A 23,568-nucleotide genomic window follows, 5' to 3' on the forward strand; every position below is an offset into this window, starting at 1 on the left:
TTTGAAATGAAGGGAAGACGGCTTTTGAAGATTTTTGAAGCTTTTGTTTCTGTTCTTCTCTTCTCAGAAAGGTTGATAGGGATTTCACATTGTGAGATCAGATGCTGGCTGTCTTGTCTGTCATTGGCAGGCTGGAGTGACAGCTGCTGGCTCAAGAGGCATATAAAAACATGACAGATTTACACATACAGCACAGCGCTCGCTGCCAGCTCACACATATTCATGACAAAATGTTCTTCTGTCTGTGGGAGAGGGATTGTCTTGTCAGTCTCCTCAGCCACTATAATCTACAGTCCAAATTATTGGCACCCTTGATAAAGATGAGCAAAAAATACTGTAGAAAATAAATAATTCAAATACTGAATGTAAAGCTTAGAACCAAAGCCCTGTCCCAACATCTTCAGCATGTTAACGTGTGTCTGTGTGTGTTTGTTGTTTTTCAGATGAAGCCGGGACAGAACAACTGTAAGGACAGCGACAGTGAGAGCCTGAGTGGACGGTCCAAGCCTTCTGTCGGAAGCAGCTCCAGAGACAGGCTGAGTGACGTAAGTAAACAAACCAACAAATAAACACGCAAACAGGACATGACAGCACTAGCTGCATGTCTACACACTACATTAGACTACTGATTTAACATGACACCCTCCAGCAATCCCAGTAATGAATCTCTAAAGTTTTACTAAATGACCCAACTGCAGCTCCAGAATATTGTTCTGAGAGATGTTCTAGCAGATTAGACTGGTTTTCTAACTGTATAGCCAGACAACCTTTATTATTAGATACATACTATATGTTATACTCACTTTAAACACATATATACTGTAGCATCTGGTGTATCAATGCACGAAACAGAGACTTATACACAATCGATGATCGTCGGGTTGATTTATGTATTTTGTGAGGATTACATGAAGTTTGACAAGGTAAGTTTGACTTCCTCAAACTCAAGAAGAATCTGAATAAGACACATGGTGTGCTGCATATCCCAGCCAACAGGTAAGTGCTGCAGATACCGTGGACTGATACAAATGTAATCTGATTTGCATTAGCCCTTAATATGAACCACTTCTCCAGTCGGTTATTGTTGTCCTTGGCAGTCCTCAAGGCTCCTTCTGGTGAACAGGGTTGTCTGTACAGTTACAGTTAGTGTTGTATCTGTACACACCCAGAGGTTTAGTACTGTTAGAATAAGGACATCCTATTTACCCAGTGGCTTGTTCCTCAGTCTCAGTTCTTCAGAAGCTAAGACAAGTGGTAGTGTTTCATGTATTTATTCAACCTTTATTTAACCAGGTAAGTCAATTGAGATCAATTTCTTATTTACATTGATGGCCTGACACATAAGGTGAGAGATCCCTCTCTTTGCTGGCTTTAGACATGGCCTGCTTGGAGATGTAGGCAGAGCAGACTGGGGCTAGGAAGGCTCTGTAAAGTCCTGCTATGCTATCTGACAGACCTCAGCCCCTTTACTTTGATTCTAATGGGGAATCTACAGAGGTGCTGCTATCAGATATGGCCCGGAATTAAAACTGTCAGTTGGTGAAGCCAGCCATTGACAAAGACCGGAGAGAACGAGTGAAGCAAAACTGGTTCTGCCGTGTAGCTGTACTATAGGATGCTTGGCCAGGCATGAAATGAAATATGTAATTTGATGTCGACATCAGAAATGTAAATGATACCTCACACCTCATGCTACTGTACCAAAGAAAGAGAGAGAGAGAGTCAAGACAAACAACGGTGAAGAAATGGAACTGTGGAGAGACAGTTTTTACAACTTTGAACAACTGAAATGCAACAGCTGTGGGTGCCATGATAAATGAAGTCTTCAATTTGTCATCCATTAGGCTACGCTGCGTGACATGGGTGTGGAGGAGAATACTTATACAGTGCCGTCATTCAGAGACAGAGGAGAAGATGAACATGTGATAGCCTGTTGGCTTCAATTACAGGGCAACATATCAGTTGTCTGGAATAATAGGTTACAGAACACGATTCGATTATACAGTATTTTGGGTTCTGATGGCGTATGACAGTTGAACTAAGCTCACGAGGCATTTCTAAGTTCTATTCTTCAAAAATCAATCGGTATATGTCTTTAATTTATAACTCCACAAATGGATGATGCAACCTCAGATTGCACCATTTACTCTCCCGTTCAGATCACACGTCATCCAGATGATATGTGCTTTGGCTTCGATTACGCCACTGATGAAATATCCTCACTATTTTCAACAATTATGTGAAATTATGGCACACCCTAATTACCCAGTATTTGAGGATAAACGCCTCACATAATTTCCCTCTCATTCAACTCACATACCTATGAATGTGGTAGCACATCTTGCATCTCCCGACATTGTCTAACTTATGTTTGAACATTTCTCTAACCCGTCCATACGGTCTGTTTCATGTGGTTGTTAAGATGTTTTTCTCCTCCACATTATCTTTCTCCAAGCCAGTCTTTTATCCACTATGTGTGCCCTGGAGGGAGGGTTGACTAAAGCCAATCCTCCACACTGTCTGTCTGCCTGTCTGTCTGTCTGGCATGGACGGCCAGAGGGCCTGATGCTGAGGCCTCTCCTCTCTGTGTTTCTGAAGGGAGTTGCTGAAAGCTGGGCTGCATGAGGACAGTGTTTTAGCCTGACATGCCACTTAGAGAATGTCACATAATAAGAGAACCCTTCTCAGGTCCCCACAGGTCTCTGAACAGGTCCTGTCTGGTCACACTGTAAAAACCCACTTCACACATCGCAGGAGGCGCTAGCCAGGGCCTCTGTAGCAGGACCACTGCCCCCGTTGGAGGTTGCGGAGAGGGAGACGGGTGAGAGAGGGCGAGAGAAGGAAGGGAGGAGAGAAGGAGAGGGGATGTTGTGAGAAAAGGAGGGTGAGAGAGAAGAGGGGGGGTGAGACCCTGTGGAAGCCATATTGATAAACCTTAAATATTGTCTGATTTCATGGCTCACACTAGGCATGTGTGATGAATGTGATACAAGGACGGTCTTATATACCTTGAGATAGATTCAAGGCCGTACACACACACACACACACACACACACACACACACACACACACACACACACACACACACACACACACACACACACACACACACACACACACACACACACACACACACACACACACACACACACACACAGTGCATCAAAGTGAGTTATTAGACCCATGGAGCAGTGTGAGGCTGGGCTATGAGTAACCCTGGCATTTCGTTAGATACCAACAGTTTGCTAATGATGTTTGCTAAAGGCCTGCCTGCTCTCCCCTCGCCATCTGACTCTACACTGATGAAACGGATCAGCCTCCTGTGCTGCCCTGGACCTGCCTGGGAGGAACAGAGAGGGCAGGGGAGGTCAGCCTGGCCCCCCTCTCCTCTCTCGCTCTCCTCTCTCTCTCTGTCTCTCTCTCTCCGTCTATCTCCCTCTTCATGTCTCTCGCCATCTCTCTCTCTCTATCGCTCTCTTTCTATCTCTGTCCCTCTCTGTCTCTCTCTCTCCTCCCTCTCTCACCATCTCTCTCTCTCTCCTCTATCTCTCTCCCCATCTCTCTCTCTCTCTCCTCTATCTCTCTCCCCATCTCTCTCTCTTTTTCTCCATCTCTCTTTCTCTCTCTCTCTCTCTTCCCTCTCTCACCATCTCTCTCTCACTTCTATCTCTCTCCCCGTCTCTCTCCATCTCTCTCTCTCTCTCTCTCTCTCTCCCTCCTCACTGTCCTATGTAGCTCATTAGGACTTACAAATCACACATCAGCCCCGTTGTGTTTAGCCTTAACCCCAAATCCCAGCTAAATTGGCTGGCTATGCTATTTGCTCTGAAGCCTCCGATCCCCTTTTGCGAGCGTTTGATCGTCGTTGGGTTTGCAGCAGACATACAGGCCTCCCACCCCACCACTGCCTCCCCCTCTTCCCCAGCCGCCATCCCCAGCCTGGGTGGCAGGAGTCCTGGGCAGAGGGAGTCTGCTGGATTGGGGTGGGCGTGGAGGCTGGGTTGAATCAGTCGTGTTTAGTCTCTGCGGCAGGGGTGAAATGCCATCATTACCCGGCTGCCTATCAAATAAATTGGCAATTACGGGGCTTGGAATGCAAGTAAACAGTACGTTACTATTTTTTTTTTTACTACCCTAGGCCCTTGATGAGAGATGGGCGAGAGAGAGGGGGAAGGGGAGGGAGGGAGAGAGAGGGAGAGGCCAGAGAGCGTTTGGAGTCGAAGCCTGCCAGTCAGCGCCCTTCGAGGCAGGCAGACAGGCTGATGAGAACCATGAGGAGCAGGGGATACTAATGAATTCACCCTAAAAGATGGGGCCTGGGAATAAATAGATTTACAAATATCAAAATATGATCCGCTAATTCACCATTATCATTCCCCCTTATCTGTCCAGTTGTTTTTTTCTGTTGACAGGTCCATTCTTTTGAGCATCTGCACAGACATTTGTGTACTGTTAGTATTGTAGTGTATGCTAAACTCTCATTAGCAGCCTTATGGCCATAGAAATACTGATGTTGGGCTTTTGAAACTTTCGGGCTAATACTCAAATTGACGGCATATGCAGTGGCAGGAGACAGGGATGAGGCAGTTAGGTGTTTTTACAATTTATATAGCCTCCTACTATTCTCTCTCTGGGCCTACCTGATAGTCCCATAGGTTGTATGGAAGTCATTTGGCTCTAGCCTGATCCATGCGTGTGGTGTTACTCAGGACAGTCATTCTAGGACATGGAGGGTTCCCAACCCAAATGAAAATGTGAAAACTGTGGGTTCCTGTGAAATTCATCCTTGTCTGCCCCGGCTCGCCTCACATGAGAAGTTATTTTGCTGTAGTGTGGTCTTTGAACGTCGCTTTGTAATGAAACATCTGGAAGTGATACGGGGAAATGTCTAACCTATCATATCCAGAGTACTTTCTGCTGAAATGGAGCAAAAAGAAAAGTCTCCCTCAAGGCTGTTAAACCTGAACCTAGTTATTAGTGGCTTTTGATGAATACATTACAGTATATTTGGAATTCCTTCTCTCATGTGGCAAAATTATTTCAACTCTCAAATTACCGCTTTCGAAAGCGATTAATGTCATATAATAAAGTTGTTGGTTTTAATGATCACTGAGATTTTTTAATTTGCTCGAACATATGAAAAAACCGCAACATTTTTGCTGATATTTTGTTATTCAACCTCATGGTGCTTTTCGTACCCTAGGGCCTAATGGTCAGGGGCGGTTCTAAGGGGGGGGGGCAGGGTGGGCCAGTGCCCCTGTGCCACAACAATTTTGGACCCCCTTGTGGCCCCCCTAAATGTGGAGTATGAAATCATTTTTTCATAACAAATTTTTGCTATCGTTCTTCTTTTACATCCGTTATTAGACAGTGGCAACGCGGAACACTAATGATTATGAACATGGTCTTTTGCCTGCTAATGCCTGCAATGCAGTGAAGAAAACGATATGACAATAACGTCTAATGTAACTGGCCCCTCTAACAGTACAACTGGCCCCAGCTTGGCCCCCCCAGTTGAAATGGTCTAGAACTGCCACTGCTAACGGTATTTCTTTCTGTGTGCCTGGCTCTGTCTAAAGGGGATCCATTGACCTGGTTGTGTCATCTGGTCATAGCAGTTCTGTGTGATATTGTGTCCATCACATCTCCTCAGTACATATTCTGATTATTCCTTGACACACCACTGTAAATGAGGTCACAGTCCCCCTACAAGTTGAAATATGCCGGCCAATTTGCTCCGACATGGAAGTTGTAATTGCTTGCAGCAATTATCCAGTTCCAGAGATAATTTTTTTCATCCTCTCTCTCTCTCGCGCGCGCTTTCTCTCGTTTTCTCTCTATCGCTCTTTCACTCGCTCTCTCCCTCGATCTCAATCTCTCTCTGTCTCTCTAATTTAAAATGTTCCTTATTAGAGATAAGCATTTAGATATGGAAGTCTGAATGTTATACCTATAATTAGTTCATTATCATAGTATCATGCTCCTCGTGACTCCGACTCAGTCAGATATGGGTTCGTTGTCAGTGTGAGTATGGTAGGAACACACACACACACACACACACACACACGCGTACAGGCGCGCACGCTAGTGATAGGCGAGTCAGTTGTTTGTTCACCTGCACCCGCCCACAATTGCTTATAAATCCATCCGCAACCGCCAGACTATATGTAATAAACTGAAAATCGTAGGCCTGCACCCGACCCTAACCTGCATATATTGTATAGACAATGCACTGCACAGTCAGAGATGGGGGTATGCATCTAACTTGTCTAATTAGATGCATGCAGCTTCTCTTCTGTCATTAATTGTTGCAATAGGCGGCTCGTGAGTTTGAAGTTTAGGGAAGCAAATTTTCACCATAAAAATGCACCTTGATAATATAGCATTCCTTGAAACATCGCATTTGCAGACTTATGTAAGATAACCTACTACTAAGCTATAGGCTATTTCAGATACCTTTCTTTGCACTGGAAAAAATGGGACTTTTATAAACAGATTTCATGCTATTCTACTTCACTTTATATGACTGGAGACATTAGCAGAATTTTTATACGACAAAAAGTACAGGGTAGCCTTCTCTGCTCTGACAAATGGATCAATAAAAAATACATTGTCTAATCCATATAATAGTCCTACAAGAAGGGGAGACACAAATACAATATGAGGTCCATCTAACCTGGCAGGACCGCAGTGACGAAGGTGAAAAGCATAAACAGCCTTCCTCGGCGTATACATCACTGACAATCTGAAATGTTCCACCCACACAGAAGGCGCAACAGCGCCTCTTCAACCTCAGGAGGCTGAAGAAATTTGGCTTGTCACCTAAGACCCTCAGAAACTTTTACAGATGCACAATTGAGAGCATCCTGTCGGGCTGTATCACCGCCTGGTACTGCAACTGCACCGCCCGCAACCACAGGGCTCTCCTGAGGGTGGTGCGGTCTGCCCAACCCATCACCGGGGGCACACTGGCTGCCCTCCAGGACACCTACAGCACCCGATGTCACAGGAAGGCCAAAAAGATCATCAAGGAAATCCACCACCCGAGCCGCGGCCTGTTCACCCTTCTATCATCACGCGCCTCCAACATAAGATGGCGCCGGAGAAGAAGGCTGACGTTTTACATGTTCCTAACAATTGTGTTTTTTGTAAGTTTCTTTGCATTTGTAACTTATTTTTTTGCTTATTTTGTACATAATGTTGCTGCTGCCGTCTCTTATGACCGAAAATAACTTCTGGACATCAGAACTGCGATTACTCACCATGAACTGGCAGAATCCTTTTTTTCCTTTAACAAGTCCAACGAGCCCAACATGAATGACATACTGCTTTCCCGGGAAAAGGCCCAGATCCCCGTCATTTGCGTGACGAGAAGGCGAAGAAAAAGGGTCCGGAGGGCGGGCTGCCTTCTGAGAATTTGTAGGCGATCTAATAAACCCCTACTGCGTCCCATTCTGCTAGCAAACATGCAATCTTTGGAAAATAAAATCGATGACCTACCCGGAAGATTAAACTACCAACGGGACATTCAAAACTGTAATATCTAATGCTTCACGGGAGTCGTGGCTGAACAACGACATTATCAACATACATCTGGCTGGTTATACGCTGTATCGGCAGGATAGAACAGTGGCGTCTGGTAAGACAAGGAGGGCGGACTATGTATTTTTGTAAATAACAGCTGGTGCACGATATCTAAGGAAGTCTCAAGGTTTTGCTCGCCTGAGGTAGAGTATCTCCTGATAAGCTGTAGACCACACTATCTACCTAGAAAGTTTTCATCTGTATTTTTTGTAGCTGTCTAAATACCACCACAGACTGATGCTGGCGCTAAGACCGCACTCAATGAGCTGTATTCTGCCATAAGCAAACAGGAAAATGCTCACCCAGAGGTGGCGATCTTAGTGGCCAGGGACTTTAATGCAGGGAAACTTAAATCCGTCTCACCAAATTTCTATCAGCATGTTAAATGTGCAACCAGAGGGAAAAAAACTCGGGGCCACCTTTACGCCACACACAGAGACGCATACAAAGCTCTCCCTCGCCCTCCATTTGGCAAATCTGACCATAATTCTATCCTCCTGATTCCTGCTTACAAGCTAAAATTAAAGCAGGAAGCACCAGTGACTCGATCAATAAAAAAGTGGTCAAATGAAGCAGATGCTAAGCTACAGGACTGTATTGCTAGCACAGACTGGAATATGTTCCGGGATTCCTCCAATGGCATTGAGGAGTACACCACTTCAGTCATTGGCTTCATCAATAAGTGCATCGAGGATGTCATCCCCACAGTGACCGTAAATACAGTTGGAGACGGAAGTTTACATACACCTTAGCCAAATACATTTAAACTTAGTTTATGATGCTGCCACCCCCGTGCTTCACGGTTGGGATGATGTTCTTCGGCTTGCAAGCCTCCCCCTTTTTTCTCCAAACATAACTTTGGTCATTATGGCCAAACAGTTATTTTTGTTGTTTCATCAGACCAGAGGACATTTCTCCAAAAAGTACGATCTTTGTCCCCATGTGCTGTTGCAAACCATAGTCTGTTTTTTTTATTGTGGTTTTGGAGCAGTGGCTTCTTCCTTGCTGAGCGGCCTTTCAGGTTATGTCGATATAGGACTCGTTTTACTGTGGATATAGATACTTTTGTACCTGTTTCCTCCAGCATCTTCACAAGGTCCGGGGGTGGCAGCATCATGTTGTGGGGGTGCTTTGCTGCAGGAGGGACTGGTGCACTTCACAAAATAGATGGCATCATGAGGCTGGAAAATGATGTGTATATATTGAAGCAACATCTCAAGACATCAGTCAGGAAGTTAAAGCTTGGTCGCAAATGGGTCTTCCAAATGGACAATGACCCCAAGCATACTTCCAAAGTTGTGGCAAAATGGCTTAAGGACAACAAAGTCAAGGTATTGGAGTGGCCATCACAAAGCCCTGACCTCAATCCCATAGAAAATTTGTGGGCAGAACTGAAAAAGCATGTGCGAGCAAGGAGGCCTACAAATCTGACTCAGATACACCAGCTGTGTCAAGAGGAATGGGCCAAAATTCACCCAAGTTATTGTGGGAAGCTTGTGGAAGGCTACCCGGAATGTTTGACCCAAGTTTAACAATTTAAAAGCAGTGCTACCAAGTACTAATTGAGTGTATGTAAACTTCTGACCCACTGGGAATGTGATGAAAGAAATAAAAGCTGAAATAAACCATTCTCTCTACTATTATTCTGACATTTCACATTCTTAAAATAAAGTGGTGATCCTAACTGACTTAAGACAGGGAATTTTTACTAGGATTAGGAATTGTGAAAAACTGAGTTTAAATGTATTTGGCTAAGGTGTATGTAAACTTCCGACTTCAACTGTACATAGACACTCAACGGGGATATGGCTTATGCTTTCTGCTGGTGCCGATAAGGCTACTGTTCACTCAATTAAGTTGAGAATTTTGATAACTGAAAGACAGATTAGAGTATTTTCATTGTCTTCTCTTCACAGCAATAGCCATTTGCTTTCCAAACTATGTTTTTCTGCGAATTTATTTTTGTGATATGCCTGGCTGGGCCTCTCTACTTGTCGCTGACAGTCGGAACTAAACAGAGCCCTTCCGACTGTAGGCAATGTGATTTAAAATAATCCACAGTTTTTTCCTAAAGAAGCTAGTGATCATCTATGGCCAAATCATGCTTTCTGGTGTATTAGGCTATTTTGAATGATTTTATTTATATATGTGTAGACAGGAGTAGGGTAAATAGGCTATAGAAGTTTTTCAATTTAATTAAATGTACTTTTAGGGGAAGCTTATCCCTAACCCCTAGCCCTAGAATACTACATAAACCCTTTCTTACCAGAATTATGTCTTAAGACCAGGCACCACAGGCTGAAATAACATTTTTGCATCTACCTATCAATTTAGATATTTGTTGGTATTTTGGTCCATTAATATTATATATTTTTTAAAGTTGACATAAAAATGTCAAAAACATGATGAAAATGTATATTTTCTTTAGTTTAGCATACTACTGTCATAAAAATGCTCATGAATTTTAACCACAACGCACACTACATTCAATTACACATAATTTAAAGCCCATTTAACAGAGAATGTTACGAACTAGACTAAATTGAGTTACTTACTTTGAAGAGATGGTGATTGGGTCTAAATAAGACTTAAGCATTTGGTAGTCGAAATTCAGCGTACTTATCTTTAACTGCCCTTTCCCCGAAAGTCAGACTCTTCCCACACACCAACTCATTTTTCTCAGCTTCAGAGTCATATGCATTCACCAAATTTTGTGTGGTTATCCTTGGATATATTCTCCAAACTTGCTCAGACGGATTTGTTGATATGTTGTCCATTTTCTATTCTAGATAACATTCTCCTTTGAAAAATGCGCCAAAAATGTATTTTACGTGCATGTCTTTAGTATTTTACAATCTGCGCTAGATGAGTCCAGTCCGGGGGTGTCTTAACAAAATGTAATCAAAATATTTAGACTGACTTCATCCAGTGTCCTGAAAAAGTAGATTTGTACATATTTAATGACATATCACCTAATTTGCATATTTTGATAACATATTTCAGAAATTGTATACAAAAAAGTATTATTAATGTCTACATTCAACTGGTAAAAGTTGATTGGGATATGATTAAGGGAAAATATCCCTATGAGGGTGAGGTTCCTTATCTTCTCTCATGCAACAAAGACGTTTAAGGACCGGGGAGAAAATGCAATAACTCCCCCCAAAAATAGGAACAATTTTCCATGCAAAATTTCCAAATGACATCACTTGGACCGGTTTTAATTCAATTAAAAGTTGTGAAAACTACCCAACATGTTTCTGATAAGATTTCAGTTCAGCTTGGATGCATATTCTATGCGGGATGAAATACTATCAGCTTTTATGATGCTGATAAAGATGGCAACTTAAAAAATAAAACAATTTAATACTGTTTTTTTGCCCCATTTTCTCCCCAATTTCGTGGTATCCAATTGGTAGTTACAGTCCTGCCGCATCGCTGCAAGAAGCAAAGGTTGAGAGCCGTACGTCTTCCGAAACACAACCCAGCCAAGCCAACCCAGCCTAGCCGCACAAAGATAGCACATTTACAGTCTGTCCCTAATCGCGCATTCATTCTCTCAACATGCTGAAAGAAATAAATCATATTTCTCCACTCCAGTTCCCAAGTCAAAATGCACATTTGGTGTATCATTTTACTGCAATAAATACTTCATTCTGTAGGAGTTAATATTATATTAGGCTTTTAGAGGTTATAGACCTACAGTCTGTGTCCAGACGTCAGGCTACTGTTCCATTTAAGTAGCCTACCCATCTGAACAGTAGCCTACACTTCCCTTGACGTGCCATTTTTAAGTCCCCATCTTGTGACTGTCACAATCATCACACACACTGCTATCATGCTCTTATACCACTACACCAAATCTTTCCTAAACGTTAGACTAATGTTCTGCCCCCCCTCTTCTATTTATTTTCAAACATCCATTCCGAGATGTAACTTTTTCCCTCAGTGGATCGACATTAACTTTTTCTGCCTAAGTTCCCAAAAGTGTATTTATGTGTATTTGGCGAGCGTACAGTTGGGCCCTAAAGCTTAGGCTATGCTCTAACGCCAGATAAAAATAATACAAGAAAAACCACAATGTAGCCTATAGATTTGAATTGCACAAGAATTATACATTCATGGATTTTAAATGGATTGTTTTCTCTTTATTCAACCCGCCTGCCACCCACCCGCCCTTCATCCACACAATATTTCATGATTCTAAACCCGCCCGTAGCAAGGATTTAACCGCGGGGACTGCAGGTTATGAGTCAACCCACGCATCACTAGCGTGCCCTCACAAACCAAGCCTTTATTATTGTGTTATGGCTTTACAGCAGCTCTGTAAATCATGCGTCAGACAGGACGGGCTGAAACATGGCTATCCTGCAGAGCGGACACACACTCGATAAACCTGCCACCTTCCCCCCTAGCTCCCTGATGTCACATTGCCTGGGCATGGCCTGGAACAACAGCCCGCAATCATAATTAGGCCATGGGGTCCTATAATGACTTGTAATGTGTAAGTTATCCCAGAGGAACGTGCACATCAAATCAAACTTTGTTTGTCACATGCGCCAAATACATGCTCTGATCATGGTACTCTTCCACAAACACAATATCATTTCACAACAATGTGTCATCAGATTGATGGAACTTATGTAAAACATTACAAATCAGTTTCAACACAAACCCGATTTTCATCACAATGACTCATTTTTAGAGATATACAGGAACATCATATTTATTCATGAAAAAGCCTGGAAGATACTGTTTGTTTACCCAATATTCCTCAGAATTATGAGCTTCTAAACATATGCAGTACAACTGTTTCTATCTCTCCCTGTGATTCATTATGCCTGTGAACATCATCTAACTCTGTGTCTTTAAAGCGGGCAGATGAATAGACTGTTTTGAGGAAGAGGTGTGGTTTATTTCTAGCTTTTCAGATCAAGCCCTCTCCCCCCCCTCTCGCCTTCTTACCGTCTCTCTCATAGAATCCCCCGTCTGCTCCGGTGGCGCACACCCCTCTCTCTTCTCGTCTGCTCTGGCTTGTCGTTTGAGCCCTGTAGTCCGGATGTTAGGAACAGATTGTGACACTTTGTGACACGGTAGTCGGGCAGAATTATGGCGCCCCTCTGTCCCACTGTCATCCCCCGACAGCCAACTGTCCGTCAGGGCTTCAGAGATAGGCCCTCTGGTACTGCTCTACAGCTCTCTCTCTCACACTCACACTCACACTCACACACACACACACACACACACACACACACACACACACACACACACACACACACACACACACACACACACACACACACACACACACACACACACAAACACACAAACACACAAACTCCACAGGCGCTGGGGGGGACACTGCCTCCGCTCACAAGGTTTTTACAGGCGTCCGGGTGAATGTAATCTTCAGAAATATAATTAGTGGCGGAAAAGCATGATAATGTGACAGTGTGCAGTGACCTCAGTCCAGTCCTTAGGTGGTAGCATAGCAGCCTGCCTGACTGCCTGACTACCTGCTGCACCGCATTTCATCTCTGCTAATTATTTACTGTAGCTCAGGCCCTCTTCCTTAAAAAGGCATCAGGGGTCATCCTATTTAAGACAAAACACCCCATGTGTCGTCAGTGGAATATTGTTATATTACGTGATGTTATTACAGTATATCTAATTTAATGCCATTTGTCATGTTCTTAGAATACAAAATGAGGGCTATTTGAATACAATTTGATAAACATACTGGTTCAAGCTGACTTGTGTACTCCACTAGTGCAGTCAGCAAATATGAGAAGAGATGCATTCTCCAAGAAGATTAATGGTTGCAGTGGCGGTGTGGAATGTCATTGTTGAAGGTTGAATTTATTGAGCGTCTGAATCCTATCCATATGTTTTCAGGAATTACATAAATAGGCTCAGCCTGAATCCATTCTGACTTATCAAGCATTCACCGCTGCCAGAGCCTCCGCTACACTTGCCAAGTATTCCGGCTCAGAGGCTTCCAATAACAAATCCCATTCCACATAATTTCCACAGAAATTGGGCATGGACCAGGAGCAGCCAGCATCACCATCCTGTTTTGCTTTTCCGTTCGTGTCCCTCAGCCCATTGGCTACATATTGCATTCGTAGCCCCTGAAACCCCCTGTAATCCAACCCATATACCCCCAATATTTGGTGTCATGTCGGGCTCTGGCGGCGGAGCCTTTTCCCTTTGGCTGTGTCCGAAATGGCATCCCCTTCCCTATGTAGTGCACTACCTTTGACCAGAGCCCTATAGGAAGCACCCTTTGTTTGTGGAGGCTATTCCAGTGGGGTAAGTTGAATAAGTGAAGCCCAGAAGATTCTCTCTTCACAAAGGTCTCACTCTGATTGGATGCATGCAGAGGTAGTCCAAGGAGAGAGCACTGGTTGCCATAGCAATGAGAGCAATGTGGGAACTCGGCTGTGTGAGTGAGAAAAAAGGGGGGGAAAGAAGATGCATTCTTTAGCAGTAGGAAACACTACATCGACCAACATACTCCCTTTCTCTCTCAGAAACACACACAAGCAAACACACATATACACACTCTTCACTCATGTACACATACAAACCACATCACATATACAGTAGGGTCCTGAATGATTGGATCCCTTGATAAAGATTAGCAAAAAAGACTGCATAAAATGAATAATACAGTGAGGGAAAAAAGTATTTGATCCCCTGCTGATTTTGTACGTTTGCCCACTGACAAAGAAATGATCAGTCTATAATTTTAATGGTAGGTTTATTTGAACAGTGAGAGACAGAATAACAACAAAAAAATCCAGAAAAACGCATGTCAAAAATGTTATAAAATGAGAGAAATAAGTATTTGACCCCTCTGCAAAACATGACTTAGTACTTGGTGGCAAAACCCTTGTTGGCAATCACAAAGGTCAGACGTTTCTTGTAGTTGGCCACCAGGTTTGCACACATCTCAGGAGGGATTTTGTCCCACTCCTCTTTGCAGATCTTCTCCAAGTCATTAAGGTTTCGAGGCTGACGTTTGGCAACTTGAACCTTCAGCTCCCTCCACAGATTTTCTATGGGATTAAGGTCTGGAGAATGGCTAGGCCACTCCAGGAACTTAATGTGCTTCTTCTTGAGCCACTCCTTTGTTGCCTTGGCCGTGTGTTTTGGGTCATTGTCATGCTGGAATACCCATCCACGACCCATTTTCAATGCCCTGGCTGAGGGAAGGTACCGCCAAGATTTGACGGTACATGGCCCCGTCCATCGTCCCTTTGATGCGGTGAAGTTGTCCTGTCCTCTTAGCAGAAAAACACCCCCAAAGCATAATGTTTCCACCTCCATGTTTGACGATGAGGATGGTGTTCTTGGGGTCATAGGCAGCTTTCCTCCTCCTCCAAACACGGCGAGTTGAGTTGATGCCAAAGAGCTCCATTTTGGTCTCATCTGACCACAACACTTTCACCCAGTTGTCCTCTGAATCATTCAGATGATCATTGGCAAACTTCAGACGGGCATGTATATGTGCTTTCTTGAGCAGGAGGACCTTGCAGACGCTACAGGATTTCAGTCCTTCACGGCGTAGTGTGTTACCAATTGTTTTCTTGGTGACTATGGTCCCAGCTGCCTTGAGATCATTGACAAGATCCTCCCGTGTAGTTCTGGGCTGATTCCTCACTGTTCTCATGATCATTGCAACTCCACGAGGTGAGATCTTGCATGGAGCCCCAGGCCGAGGGAGATTGACAGTTCTTTTGTGTTTCTTCCATTTGCGAATAATCGCACCAACTGTTGTCACCTTCTCACCAAGCTGCTTGGTGATGGTCTTGTAGCCCATTCCAGCCTTGTGTAGGTCTACAATCTTGTCCCTGACATCCTTGGAGAGCTCTTTGGTCTTGGCCATGGTGGAGAGTTTGGAATCTGATTGATTGATTGCTTCTGTGGACAGGTGTCTTTTATACAGGTAACAAACTGAGATTAGGAGCACTCCCTTTAAGAGTGTGCTCCTAATCTCAGCTCGTTACCTGTATAAAAGACACCTGGGAGCCAGAAATCTTTCTGATTGAGAGAGGGCCAAATACTTATTTCCCTCATTAAAATGTAAATCAATTTATAACATTTTTGACATGCGTTTTTCTGGATTTTTTTGTGGTTATTCTGTCTCTCACTGTTCAAATAAACCTACCATTAAAATTATAGACTGATCATTTCTTTGTCAGTGGGCAAACGTACAAAATCAGCAGGGGATCAAATACTTTTTTCCCTCACTGTACAAATACTGAGCTATATTGTATACTCCAAAAAATTTAAAATGTGTATTTTATACTGATACAATTGTTCAGAGAAATCAACTAAGAACTGGTAATTGACCACAAAATCAACATTTTGCAATGACCATCTCAGTCTTTTGACTTGAAACCCATTGAAAACCTGTGGTTTGAATTGAAGAGGGCAGTCCATAAGCGCAGACGAAGAATATCAAGGATTTTGAATAATTCTGTATGGGGGAATGGTCTAAGATCCCTCCCAATGTGTTCTCCAACCTCATAAAAATGTTTAGAAAACATTTATCCTCAAGGGGAGGGTGCTGGAGTATTCAAAACAGGGGATCCAATAATTTTGGCTCCTGTCTTTTTGCTATTTTTTTTAATTACGTGTTAAACAATCTCGTTCTCTGAGCAATTGTATCAGTATAAAATAATATAATTGTAAAAAAAATCAGGGGATCCAATTACTCTGGACCCCTCTGTATCTTTGCCTCTATAACCCCCTGGGGAGAAGCCTAGCTCGAGCCGTGTCCTTCAATCACAATATCTTGGTGGGGGTGCACTTACTGTAGGCCAAGACTGGGAGCCAGAGAAAACACAATCCAGCTCACCAGGAGCCCAGCACAGCACCGGCTCCCCCTCATAAACATGATTGGGTATCACGGCTGGGTAAAGCTTACCTCTCCTGGGCCAACAAATCATCATGACCCCCTCTTCCTTTCCTTTCCACCGCTCCCCACCTCGTCAGAGCACTAAATATCACAGGCATCTTTCTCTTTTCCTCACCTTTTTTACGCTGTATGTCTTTAGGGCAAATCTGACATTCTCCCCTCCCGACCCCTCTAATGCTCTCACCATATGACTCCTTCAATGAATTAAGGAAAACCTAGCTGAAGAGTGTGTGTGTGTGTGTGTGTGTGTGGGGCGTTGGATTCCCAGGATAAAGGGGGGTGATAGTTTGGCTGTTGGGCATGGTGGGGTCTACAGTATGAATGAATGTGTAGCGTATGGGGAGTCCACAGGAAGGCCTGCTGGTTCATGACCCCTCTGTCTCCCCTCTCTCCTGTGTCTCTGGGCCAAACGCAGCAGTCTAATAAACATCTCCTCTCATGCATGGAATCCTGCTGGGTTTCCCCTATAGCAGTCTATCACGTAGTGTGTAGCCTACGCTCTGCTGCATGATAGATTTCTCATCTGAGACAGAAGAATATGTGTGGCCCAGACTGGGGGCTGTACCTTTTATGGACATCCATTAACCTGGTCAATGTTGATGTCTTGTACAAAATATTAACGAACAATGTCAATATAGTAAACCATTTAGAAGGTGTTACAACCTGGCTCAAGATTGTAACAAACAATGGGAAACCACAAACTGAGTAAAGGAATAACAAAATTAATTTATTCCAAAAATAAAATAAACACTCACAACAATAATCAGATGAGGCATGAAGGTCAGTAAATTAGGTGTCAACTGCCAAAACCACAACAAAACAATCAAAGGTATGCATGAAGAGAGGAATCTCTTGCTGAATGGGGTAAAGAATGGGTTAAAGGTATGCATGAAGAGAGGAATCTCTTGCTGAATGGGGTAAAGAATGGGTTAAAGGTATGCATGAAGAGAGGAATCTCTTGCTGAATGGGGTAAAGAATGGGTTAAAGGTATGCATGAAGAGAGGAATCTCTTGCTGAATGGGGTAAAGAATGGGTTAAAGGTATGCATGAAGAGAGGAATCTCTTGCTGAATGGGGTAAAGAATGGGTTAAAGGTATGCATGAAGAGAGGAATCTCTTGCTGAATGGGGAAAATAATGGGTTAAAGGTATGCATGAAGAGAGGAATCTCTTGCTGAATGGGGTAAAGAATGGGTTAAAGGTATGCATGAAGAGAGGAATCTCTTGCTGAATGGGGAAAAGAATGGGTTAAAGGTATGCATGAAGAGAGGAATCTCTTGCTGAATGGGGTAAAGAATGGGTTAAAGGTATGCATGAAGAGAGGAATCTCTTGCTGAATGGGGAAAACAGTGGCTTTATGCTAAGCTGAGCTTTCACAGGTGTGCCCCATCAACACTGAGGAGCCTCCCAGCTCTGCCCACCTCTCCTACTCCGCCCACCAATCTTCTGCAGGAAGTACGGACAGCAAAACCCAGTAGACAGAGCAGGGAGGGGCCGTCACAAAGGCTATTTACTTTACAGTATTAAACGAATGGCAAATATATAAACAATATGAGGAAAAAACAAGCCACGGTTATCCTAGTTTATTTTTCTTTCATCTTTAGGGGTTTAGGATTTAAAGGCCCAGTTCCAGTGAACATGCAGTTAGCTGACAGAAATCCTTAAACAGTGTGTTGGGCCTCGCCAGGAGTCCAGAAGTATCCTTCAGCCCACTGTTGTTGAAATGTATGGATGAAAGCTGGGGGCTGGACATGCTGAGCCTGTTGTATAATCAATGCTTCCCTGCCTCCTTCTAGGGATATGGAAGTAGCCCTGTCTGGCTCCCCCAGCTAGCAGCACTGAGACTCAGTGGATTACTGTACACTGGCTAGAGCAGGGCTAGTGGGGCTGCCTTTATCCTTACCAGACCCCAAAGGAAATGACATGGTCTCTGGGTTGTTTAGCTTTCTTCTGGCTTTATACTGTTGCTGCCTACTATTGTATCCCTGTGCGTGCAGTGTATGAAGTGAACGGAGGTGTAGAAGAGAGGGGAGAAGGAGGGTAAGAAAGAGATGAGCTAGGCGTGGAAAAATACATTTCTTGTCCTTAGTATTACTCAAAGAATATTGGAGAGCAATTTTTGGGCTTACGATCTGTGAACATATAGCTACTATTATGTGTTTTGAGTTTCCGTTTTGACAGGCTCCACTTTACAAGGCTGTCCATGTGCATTAGGCCAGTGGTTTTCTTTGGATGGGAGGAGGGCATGTTCTGTCGTATTCAGGGCCTGCGAGTCTGACTGGATTACTGTGAGGCTTTGGATGTCACATCACTTCTATTTCAGAAGCCAGCGCAATTTCCCTTAAACCACAAAGCAACCGCCCAAAAACCAAATAAACCAAATAAATAAATATATAAGAAAACAAGCCCCTGCAATTATAGTTCTCAGAACATTATTTCCCTCAAGTCACAGGCTTAAGTCACATTTGGAGGCAGAATGAAATTGCCAGCAGTGAAAAAGCAAGGTAGGAGTTCATGAGAAGAGAAATAACATTTTCATTTGTTTCTGCTCCCATGGGAGATATATAAGGCTTCCAGTAAATAGAAACAGTTATGAAAAATTATTTATTTTCTCCCGTTGTTGGGGATGTGGTTTTAAGGCTCACTTTTCCATCTGCAATCTAGTCAGACCCCAGGAATCTGCAGGATGGCCGCTGTGATGTCGTCTTTATTACACTCGAGTGCTAGCTGCGGCCTCGCTATCCCCAGCCCTCCCACCGTCTTTGTTTATTTCCCATCTCTCTCGGAGATTCAGTTTCATACGCAGTAATGTTTATATGTTTCCTTAAGCCTAATCATCATGCATTGTTACATAGCAACCAGATGAAGCTTCTCCATTAGCTAAAGCCAGTGTGTGGTTTCAGTTTTAGGAGATGTTTCTTTCTTCCTGTAGTTTTGGATACTATTTGTGAGGTTGGGTGCTCCATATTTTGGATGGAAATCTTCTCTGTGATGCGTTGAAATGAGAATCTCAGATACAGCCCATTATGCCCTTTTCTTAGAATTGTTAGATTTCAGAATCCATTACAAATCACCATACTGTCATTTTTAGCCCTGGCGGACATTTTTTGAAACTGTTTTTTTCCTGCGGTGCAGGATAACAGATCAGTGGAGAACTATTTCTCTGCTGTCATGCTTCTGGCCTTTGGAGGTTGACTCGCCTCAGGAAAGGATATGTCACAAACCTCTTCTTTGTTTCAAGCTCTTTTGAACCTGTCATCTGCTTTGAAAGTATCATCATCGTAGGTTATGTTGCCAAATGCTTGCAAAGGCGTTTCTTAAAATAGTTTAATGCCGAGTGCCAGGTCTCTCTCCATTCAGAGACATCAGTATCAAGCCCGTCTGTCAGTATGGACTTCATCACATCATCTTGCAAGTCTCCACGTGCTGGCTCCATACATGTTTTTGTGATCACATACACACGTGTCACTGTACTATTAAAAATTACAGTTAGGATAGGTCATATCTGACATACAAACAGGTACTATGTTGAAGTTTGAACATGTCAGATAAAACCTACCCACTGAGGGTCTTCCAATCAAATGACCGAGGCTGGTGTCTGGCAAAAGCATCTACAGTCCTCTCCATCTGTAGAACTAGGCAGAGTTGAGGCAGAGTTCATCAGTGACGTATGGAATGAAAATGGTGTTGCAAATACTGGACATTTCTGCTGTACTGTATTATTAGTAATCACCTTCACTCTCACATTGTTGATGTGTTGAGTGCCTGGTCCCTCTCCATTCAGAGATCAGTATCCAGCCTGTCTGTTGGTCAGGATTCCATCCTATCATCTTGCAAGTCTCCAAGTGCTGGCTCCATTGATGCATCTGTGAACAAAAACACAGTCACTGTTCTATTAGCAATGGCAGTTAGAAGGTTGCTGGCCGAATACTTGCCAACATGTGGCTGACTGTTCCATCCATAGGAATGATCGCAGCGAGGGCATGTCTGCATGATACTACGCTGATCTTAACTATGCTGCATGTTCAGCTGCTAACTGGACATCACTTGAACTGCATCAGGCAATCTTATGAGGTGGTGTTGACTGGGAGGGTCTGTGACATGGTGGTATAACAAACAACCAAGGGGTAAATTGCATTTTGTTCAAAAGAAAGGACAACGCTTCTTGCTAATGCACTTCACAACCAAAATGACTACTCACTATAAATGCTTGGCTGGGGAATTAGCTTACTATTCTATCTAGCCGGGTATGTTTTTATATAACTTTTCAAATTTCACATTACACACAGTAAAATCAAATAAAATGTTATTTGTCACATACACGTGTTTAGCAGATGTTATTGCGGGTGTAGCGAAATGCTTGTGTTTCTAGCTCCAACAGTGCAGTAATATCTAACAAGTAATATCTAACAATTTCACAACAATACACACAAATCTAAAGTAAAGGAATGGAATTAAGAATATATAAATATTTGTACGAGCAATGTCAGTGCGGCATAGACTAAGATACAGTACAATTGAATAGAATACAGTATATACATATGAGATGAGTAATACAAAATATGTAAACATTACTAAAGTAACTAGTGTTCCATTATTAAAGTGGCCAATGATTTCAAGTCTATGTATATAGGACAGCAGCCTCTAATGTGCTAGTGAATGCTATTTAACATTGATGGCCTTGAGATAGAAGCTGTTTTTCAGTCTCTCGTCCCAGCTTTGATGCACCTGTACTGAGCTTGCCTTCTGGATGATAGCGGGTTGAGCAGGCAGTGGCTCGGGTGGTTGTTGTCCTTGATGATCTTTATGGCCTTCCTGTGACATCGGGTGCTGTAGGTGTTCTGGAGGGCAGGTAGTTTGCCCCCTGTGATGCGTTGGGCAGACCGCACCACCCTCTGGAGAGCACTGCTTTTGCAGGTGGTGCAGTTGCCGTACCAGGCAGTGATACAGCCCGACAGGATGCTCTCAATTGTGCATCTGTAAAAGTTTGTGAGGGTTTTAGGTGCCAAGCCACATTTCTTCAGCCTCCTGAGGTTGAAGAGGCGCTGTTGCACTTTCTTCACCACACTGTCTGCGTGGGTGGACCATTTAAGTTTGTCAGTGATGTGTATGCCGAGGAACTTGAAGCGTTCCACCTTCTCCACTGTGGTCCCGTCGATGTGGATAGGGGGGTGCTCTCTCTGCTGTTTCCTGAAGTCCACGATCAGCTCCTTTGTCTTGTTGACGTTGAGTGAGAGGTTATTTTCCTGGACCCAGTTGCACAGGGCGGGGTTCAGACCCAGGTCCTCGAGCTTAGTGATGAGCTTCGAGGGTACTATGGTGTTGAATGCTGAGCTATAGTCAATGAACAGGTGTTTCTCTTGTCCAGATGGGATAAGGCAGTGTGCAGTGCGATGGCGATTACATTGTCTGTGGATCTATTAGGGCGGTAAGCAAATTGAAGTGGGTCTAGGGTGTCAGATAAAGTAGAGGTGATATGATCCTTGACTAGTCTCTCAAAGCACTTCATGATGACAGAAGTGAGTGCTACGGGGCGATAGTCATTCAGTTCAGTTACCTTTGCTTTCTTGGGTACAGCAACAATGGTGGCCATCTTGAAGCATATGGGGACAGCAGACTGGGATAGGGAGAGATTGAATATGTTCGTAAACACTCCAGCCAGATGGTCTGCGCTTGCTCTGAGGACGCGGCTTGGGATGCTGTCTGGGCCAGCAGCCTTGTGAGGGTTAACATGCTTAAATGCCTTTATGTCTTACTTACGTCGGCCATGGAGAAGGAGAGCCCAGTCTTTGGTAGCGGGCCGCGTCGGGGGAACTTTGTTGTCCTAAAAGTGGACGAAAAAGGTGTTTAGCTTGTCCGGAAGGAAGACATCAGTGTCCACGACATGGCTGGTTTACCCTTTGTAGTCAGTGATTGTCTGTAGACCCTGTCACATACATCTTGTGTCCGAGCCGTTGAATTGCGACTCTACTTTGTCTCTATACTGACGTTTTGCCTGTTTGATTGCCTTATGGAGGGAATAATTACACTGTTTGTATTCAGCCAAATTCCCAGTCACTTTGCCATGGTTAAATGCGGTGGTTCGCACTTTCAGTTTTGCGCAAATGCTGCCATCTATCCACGGTTTTTGGTTAGGGTAGGTTTTAATAGTCACAGTGGGTACAACATCTCCTATAGAGAGCCGGAGGCATGGTCAATCCATATACCCCTTTTCAGTCTCAAAATGTTGTGATTCTTTAAACGTGTTGGGGCGATGAAACAACAGAGCCCTATGACAATGAAGAGAAGCGAAATGGGCAGAGAGGCGATTTGCGCGTGGAGCTTAGCAAAAGAGGGCATGAATTGTAATACAAACCCAACCTTAATTTACTTGTTAAGAAACACTCTGATTCCAAACTCAGTTTTGGACAAGACTGATGACTATATGACCAAAATGATCCAATTTATACTTTGTAGTCAATATTGACACTAGAATAAATGTTTCTGTCTCATATCGATGTCACATAGTGTTACGATCGTCAAAAGGAGTGGACCAAAATGCAACGTGTTGAGTGTTCATATTTATTACTATGATGAAACACTTTATACAAAAGAAACAAAAACGAAAGCAAACAGTTCCATCAGGCAACAGACAACTAAACGGAAAACAACTACCCACAAAAACCCAGGTGGGAAAAGGCTCCCTAAGTATGATTCCTAATCAGAGACAACGATAGACAGCTGCCTCTGATTAGGAACCATACTCGGCTCAACACAAAGAAATAGACACCATAGAATGCCCACCCCACACCCTGACCTAACCACATAGAGAAATAAACCGTCTCTCTCAGGTCAGGGCATGACACATAGGCCATTTTTAAAGGGATTATTTGGTTTATAGGGACAGTCGCTCCTTAAACAAATTATACACATTAGATGCATTACAGTGTGTAAATGTTCTGTCATACTTGTGTTGGAAGTACACTAGTATTGTAGCTACTCTTTAAGCTACACAAACTCAGATGTTAATCTGCTAGGAACTCAACATTTGGTCGCACTTCAAAAAAATCCATCTTGTAC

General features: G+C 43.4%; 1 protein-coding gene across 7 annotated transcripts in view; it reads left to right on the plus strand.

Annotated features, from left to right (window-relative positions):
* auts2a (activator of transcription and developmental regulator AUTS2 a) overlaps positions 1 to 23,568 on the plus strand; it is a 491,988-nt gene that overhangs the window by 229,357 nt on the left and 239,063 nt on the right. For all 7 annotated transcript variants that reach the window (XM_082960361.1, XM_014137879.3, XM_082960365.1 and 4 more), the window contains one exon: positions 444 to 545. In XM_082960361.1, coding sequence (XP_082816487.1) covers positions 444 to 545 — 102 coding nt within the window. The remainder of the gene's footprint in view (positions 1 to 443; positions 546 to 23,568) is intronic.

This window comes from Salmo salar, chromosome 13, assembly GCF_965601325.2.
Source record: "Salmo salar chromosome 13, fSalSal1, whole genome shotgun sequence".
Taxonomy (NCBI): Eukaryota; Metazoa; Chordata; class Actinopteri; order Salmoniformes; family Salmonidae; genus Salmo; species Salmo salar.